Genomic DNA, 6,913 nt, shown 5'->3' with positions numbered 1-6,913 from the left:
GCTTGTGGGATGTGGAGAGGACCCTGAATTAAACAGAGGTGAGTGGAAGTTTAGTGAGTGAGAGCGTGAGGTTATGAAAGTCTTTAACAGTAAGTCAGAGGAGCTCAGGGTTTCCCCCATTTACTCCCAAGCAGTGGAGGATCTGAGGAAAGAAGGGTCTAGGAAACAACTTTCTGGCTGCAGAGTGCACGATGGATGGAGTGGGAGGTTGTGGAGACTAAGTGGCTTTGGTAATTTAGACATCGGCTGACAGCAGGCGTGAAGATGGTGGCAGCAAGATTGGGGAGAAAGTGTGAGGGTTTATAGATAAAATTTATGGGAAGTGAAGGAATCCAGGAGAAGTGTTTTATGGAGATTCCCTGTTAAGAGAGAGCTATCAAGATACAATAAAGATGGTAAAAATGTGGGTGCTGGACTTGAGTGGCTCCCCAAATTCAGAATATCTTACAGTGGATTAGAAAGAACCCAGACTGAAGTCAGAAAGTCTGGTTCTGAGTCCTAGAATTTGCTACTTTTTGTGTGATCCTGGGTAAATAACCATTTCTCTGAGCCTTAATCTGCTAATATAAAAATTGTTAGAGTGGTCATCTGTAATGCTGATTGAGCACACGTTGGCTGAATGAATGAGTCTGCGCTACGTTTGTATTGTAAAGTGGTTTGCACTGTCTCACTTGCTATGAACGAGGTGAATTGGTTACAGCCAGTATTTGTTTCATTGCAGGTTTCTGATTACTTCCTGCCCAGTACCTATGAATCACTTCCATGGCAAATACAAATAATGTGACCGAGTTAATCATCACCGGCCTTTTCCAGGACCCAGAGGTGCAGAGAGTGTGCTTTGTGGTGTTTCTTCCTGTGTACATGGCCACGGTGGTGGGCAATGGTCTCATCGTTCTGACGGTCAAAGTCAGTAAGAGGCTGCATTCCCCCATGTACTTCTTCCTTAGCTACCTGTCCCTGGTGGAGATCACTTACTCCTCCACTGTTGTCCCTAAGTTCATCACAGACTTACTTGCCAAGATTAAAACCATCTCCCTGGAGGGCTGTGTGGCTCAGATATTCTTCTTTCACTTCTTTGGAGTTACTGAGACCTTCTTGCTCACAGTAATGGCCTATGACCGCTATGTGGCCATCTGCAAACCCCTTCACTACACAACCATCATGAGCCGGCCTGTGTGTCACCGTCTGGTGGCTGGTTCCTGGCTGGGGGGATTTTTTCACTCTATGGTGCAGATTGTTGTCACTCTCCAATTATCCTTTTGTGGTCCCAATGTGATTGACCACTACTTCTGTGACCTCCATCCCTTATTCAAGCTTGCCTGCGCTGACACCTCTGTGGAGGGGCTTATTGTGTTGGTCAACAGTGGATTATTCTCTATCTTCTCCTTCCTTCTCCTGGTGTCCTCCTATGTTGTCATCCTGGTCAACCTGAGGAACCACTCAGCAGAGGGAAGACGCAAAGCGCTCTCCACCTGTGCCTCTCACATCACAGTGGTCATGTTGTTCTTTGGTCCTGCCATCTTCCTCTACATGCGACCACCCTCCACCTTCACTGAGGACAAACTGGTGGCCGTGTTCTACACAGTGGTCACTCCCATGCTGAACCCCATCATTTACACACTCAGAAACGCAGAGGTGAGAATCGCCATGAGGAGGTTGTGGGGTAAGAAAGTGAATTCAGGAGTGGAATAAAAATGAAAATCTGAAAAAGCTCCCCAATAAGCCTGAGCAGTAATGACAGAAGAAACACTACTTAAAGTCATAATGTGAGTGCGATTAAGTTAGAAACGCTACTTTGTTAGCATTCTTAATGGAGAATCTGAGATTGTATTTGCACCTCATATATTTTTGGTTTCTCATATACTACCTTGTTCCATGTAAGACCTGAGGAGGTAATGCCATGTTGTATTTTATTTTATTGGGGGGGGTTATAATTGAGGAAATTTTATTTTCTTTTTATTTTTCAATTGACGCTGTAGGCGGTTTACAACGTTGGGTGCTGTGTTGTATTTTAGTGGGCTCCTTATACTCCGTGGTATCAGTCATAGCCCTTTCCTCACTGTGCCTATTTTGGAAAATGCTGAAAATTCCTTCTCTTCTTTGGTGATCCATAGTGCAAGGTGCACAGATTTCAGCAAGGAACATCTGAACTTGAATTCCCACCGTGTCATCTTCTACCTGTACAACTTTGGGCTCATTCACTTTTCCGTGGTGTTAGCGTGCTGTGGTTTGTGGAAAGACTGTGGCACCTGGAGACAGAAGATTACACTTTGCTTTGTCTCCCCCATCAATGTGATCTTATTGGACTCCCAGGAAGGCTTTTCTACTTCATTGGAGCCCCTGCCACATTAATATGATTATAATATCTGAAATTCCATGGTAGAAGCTTTATTTCACAAGAGGAAGGCATTGTTAGAAGGGAAATGTCTCTGAAGGTGAAATACAATAAAACTATCGTTAACCATTAGTATTGTTACTGAGTCCAAACTTGTTCTGCTCACCGCACGGCAGGCCAATAAATCAGGAGGTGAGGTATTGGGGGAAGGAATAATAACTTTATTCAGAAAGCCAGCAGACTGAGAAAATAGGGAACTAATGTTCTAGAGAACAATCTTCTCCAAGTCAGAATTCAGGCTCCTTTTATACTGAAAAAGGGGAGGGGGTATGGTTGGTTGTTGCAAACTTCTTGGTGTTGGAATCCTTTATTCCTACAGCTGTCCATGTGGGTCAGGTCATCCTGTCCCTGTAAACCGCCAACAAGACAACTGCTATTCTCTGTTCTGCAACTTTTTACTTCTATATGAATGGAAAAGTGTACCCTTAAAGGGTAGAGCCTTGAGGATGCTGAATGTATATTTCAGGCTACAGAAAACATTCTTTTATAAAAGGTGCAGAACCAGCATGACTCAGCCCAGGAAACAGAGCACAGGGTTAGAGCTAAAGGAACAGATCTAATATGGGGTCAGATATGTCCTCCCCTATCATAATACGTTAATCTGAACAATTTTACAGGACCATTCCCTTTCTAGACAGTTGTTATCTGAGCACTGGTATATGGTTTAAGCCAAATCCAGCCCATTTCATATGGCCTGTGAGCTAAGAAAGGCTTTCACATTTTTAAGTGCTTGAAAAAAAATCGAAGTAGCATAGTATTTTGTGACATATGAAACTTACATGAACTTCAAGTTCTAGTGCCCATAAATAAGGTTTTATTGGACGGTAGTCATGCTCACTATTTTACTTCGTGTTAGGGTGGCCTGGTTAAGCAGTTGTGCCAGAGACAGTACGGTCTGCAAAGCTTATATATTTACTATTTAACCTTTTCCTGAAAAAGTTTGCCAGGCCCTGGTTTAAGCCATAATAACACTTTAGCTTGCTCAGCAAGAAATTTGGAGGCCAGTGTTTCCAGGGCGGTTTTGTTGCTTCTCTGATGCTGGGGCACCTGGCGACTGCCTCTTTCATTCTCCTGACTGTCCCCTTGTTGCTGAAACACAGCCTCCTTACCTGCTTACTGAATTGAGACTTGAGGACAGAGTTTTGGATGAAGTAGAGAAGGCAGCTTTCTTTCTTTGCCAGGCAAAGGAGGTCACACTAATACATGGTATAAAATCTGTGCCAGATACACTCACGTGTACCACTCAACTCAGAAGAAATTCTGTTATATCTCTACTAGGGTATCTCGACAGTAGCACTGTTGACATTTTGGATCAGATAATTCTTTGCTGTGGGGGGCTGTCCTGTGCCTGGTAGGATGTGTCCTAGAAACCATGACCTCTACCTGCTAGATACCAGTAGGCTCTCTTCTCCACCTAGTTTGTGACAATGAAAAATGTCTCCGGATATTGCCAAGTGTCCTCTAGGAGAGACATTGCCCCTGACTGAGAACCACCGATCTGTGCACATTTCTCCTGCTATCCAAAAGGAGACTGTCCTTACGTGACATTTTGTAAACGTAAATGATGTAAAGCGAACAGACGATAACCTTCGGATGCATCCGGCTAATGAATACACAAAACAAATCAGGATAAAGCACGGATGCTCACAGTCACAGCTGAAGGCTACTGCAGCTTGATGCTGAGAAGCTGGGCAGTGCGGCTCACCGCTGGGGGGGGGGGGGCTCTGTAACTCTGCAAGACAAACACTGCTGTTTTTGCTTTTTACCCTTTTCCATAAAACCAAAAATCCTCTTTGGATCCTCTTTCTGTCCACACACACACAAAAAAACAGGTACTAATGTAAAAGTGAGGTGGCTTTTTCGAAGTGAACTTTTGAAAAGTGGGGAATACCTGTACCTTCATCCACACCAAAGCCAAGGAGAAGTGCTATTTCAGTTTTCTGACACTTGTCGCCCATATTCCTTGGATCCATCCTCTCAGTGGTGTCATTTCATGTAAAGCCACATAATTGAGTCCATGATAAGCCAGAGCTGTATCTAACTGACCACTGAACAGCGCAGAGCCCCACAGCCCAGCTGCCCTGTGGACACTGGGTGAAAGTAATTTACATTTTCTATTGATTTCTGAAGTTATGTTACCTACAAGGAAGTCTGAGTTGTTAGTATCCAGGTCCTGCTTCCCACGAGGTAAGCTGCCTGATTAGGAAAGGGAAAGGCATGGCTCTCTGGGGACCAGTCTTCTCTCACTTGATCGTCATGCCTTCCCCCTGGTATCTCTTAAGCCGAGTGAACTCAAGGCTGAGTTGCCAGAATTCTTATTTTTCTGTGGAATACATAGGATGCAATTCTATTGTGTTCTTTTGTTTTAAATCAGGTGAAGTAGACCCAGTGGTCTTGTCTTCACCATTCCTAAGCCCAAGGCTGCAGGAGGAGCAGATCCTCTATCTGGAAACTTCTGAGAGGCAGGGGCTCTGGTTGACAGCTTGGCCTTACTGCTTTCAGACTGAAAAACTGGGAGACCTGCATGATCTGGTGGCTGTTCTCAGGGCATTATTTGCATATCTGTGGTCAGGACAGAAATAGGAACTGTGGTGAGAACAGCAAAGCCACAGAAACACTGGGGTGAGTTTTGTCTTGTGAGCATGCACTTCTTTTTCATGTGATGATTACAGTTCCACTTTGAAGGTAAAGGGAATGGTGCCAGGAAGCCCATGGCATTTTACAAAGTGCTCTCAGATCGGTTTGGTCTTTGCTCAAGGCAAGTATAGTGCTAGATATGGGATTCAGGGATGGAGAAAAGTGTGATCTTGGTCCTCGGGGACCTTTGTTCTTGCAGTATTTACTGAATGCTTGCAATGTACCAAATACTGTGCTACAAAGGCGAGGGAAGATCTGTATCTACTATTCCCTCATTCTGTGTTCATTCACTGAAAGCTCTTTTGTAGAGGTGCTTCGGTTAGCACTGGAGATGGAGTGTTGAACAAGCTGCAATCTCTGCCCCGAGAAAGTTCAGTTTTCTGGGACAGATGATCACATAAAACAATTCCAAGTCAGTGTGTCAAGTGCTGCATTTCCGGAATGTCCTGAGAGAAGAGGGCCACTGACTGTAGGGTCTATGGATTGGGAAGATGGATTTCCTGTCTCTGAGAAGACTCCGAATTTGCAGTTTCAATGCTAACATTTCAAATACACAGGGGATTATTATGCAACTCACCTGCTTAACAAAGCGGTCTTTTGTATCATTTCAGGTCACCCTACCCAAATTATTGCCTTCTAGTGGTGACTTCATGGCTGACACACGCAATGTGACAGAATTCATTTTTCTGGGACTTTCTCCTAATCGGGATGTGCAGAAAGTTTGCTTTGTGATATTTCTGCTCTTATACACAGCAATTGTGCTGGGCAATTTGCTCATTGTGCTCACTGTCATGACCAGCAGAAGCCTCGGTTCCCCCATGTACTTCTTCCTCAGCTACCTGTCCTTTGTGGAGATCTGCTACTCCTCTACCACAGTCCCCAAGCTCATCTCAGATTTGCTGGCTGAAAGGAAAGCCATATCTTTCTGGGGCTGCATGACACAGCTTTCCTTTATCCACTTCTTTGCTGGCACTGAGATTTTCCTGCTCACTGTGATGGCCTATGATCGCTACGTGGCCATCTGCAAGCCCCTCAACTACACCACCATCATGAACCGGCAGGTGTGCGCCGTCCTGGTGGGAGTAGCATGGGCGGGGGGCGTTGTGCATTCCTTGGCTCAAATCCTTCTCATCTTCCGCTTGCCTTTCTGTGGCCCCAATGTGATTGACCACTACTTCTGTGATGTGCTTCCTCTGCTCAGACTTGCCTGTTCTGACACCTTCCTCATTGGTCTCCTGATTGTTGCTAATGGGGGGACCCTGTCTGTGATCAGCTTCGTGGTCCTGGTAGCCTCCTACGTGGTCATTTTGCTCCATGTGAAGAACCAAAGCTCTGAGGGGCGGCGCAAGGCCCTCTCCACCTGTGGGTCCCATATCACTGTGGTCACCTTGTTCTTTGGGCCCTGCATCTTCATCTATCTGAGGACCTCTACTACTCTGCCTGCGGACAAGATGGTGGCTGTGTTTTACACAGTGATCACCCCACTCCTCAACCCTGTCATCTACTCCTTCAGAAATGCTGAAGTGAAGAAGGCCATGAGAAGGCTGTGGATCAGGACAATGAAACTAGGTGAGAAATAGAGGCTGAGTCTTGGTGGTGTTTCATGGATTTAGAATGATGCTGCATCCCAACTGAAGGGGCAGAAGGGATGGGGGACAGGTCCCAGGACTTGTTAGTTCTAGAGTTATTCTAACTGATTTCTATCTTCAACAACTTAATTCTAATCACTTGTAAAATATTTCTCTTATAGATGTACTATTATTTAACTAGCTATTTTTTGTTAGATGTTTTAGATCATTTCTAATTTTTTACTAATTAAATAACACTGTGGTTAAATATTCATGGATATAAAATTTTAAATCTACTTTGATTTTTTTTAAA

At 44.6% G+C, this 6,913-nt stretch overlaps 2 protein-coding genes across 2 annotated transcripts; both read left to right on the top strand.

The window, feature by feature from the left end:
- The first annotated feature begins 681 nt into the window (after positions 1–681).
- On the top strand, positions 682–1,764 carry LOC105106894 (olfactory receptor 4B1-like). Its single transcript, XM_011000692.3, has one exon. It carries the CDS (start codon positions 763–765, stop codon positions 1,690–1,692), a length of 930 nt encoding a protein of 309 aa, XP_010998994.2. The 5' UTR covers positions 682–762; the 3' UTR covers positions 1,693–1,764.
- A 3,918-nt stretch (positions 1,765–5,682) lies between these two features.
- Positions 5,683–6,612, top strand: LOC105106895 (olfactory receptor 4X2). The gene has a single exon (XM_011000693.1). It carries the CDS (start codon positions 5,683–5,685, stop codon positions 6,610–6,612), a length of 930 nt encoding a protein of 309 aa, XP_010998995.1.
- Positions 6,613–6,913: the final 301 nt, after the last annotated feature.

Source organism: Camelus dromedarius, chromosome 12 (assembly GCF_036321535.1).
Source record: "Camelus dromedarius isolate mCamDro1 chromosome 12, mCamDro1.pat, whole genome shotgun sequence".
In the NCBI taxonomy this organism is placed as follows: Eukaryota; Metazoa; Chordata; class Mammalia; order Artiodactyla; family Camelidae; genus Camelus; species Camelus dromedarius.
This window is presented reverse-complemented; position numbering and strand designations above follow the sequence as displayed.

What these genes read in the sequence shown, in the direction of transcription:
- LOC105106894 (XM_011000692.3), top strand. Translation starts at nt 763, where the DNA reads ATGGCAAATACAAATAATGTGACCGAGTTAATCATCACCGGCCTTTTC.
- LOC105106895 (XM_011000693.1), top strand. Translation starts at nt 5,683, where the DNA reads ATGGCTGACACACGCAATGTGACAGAATTCATTTTTCTGGGACTTTCT.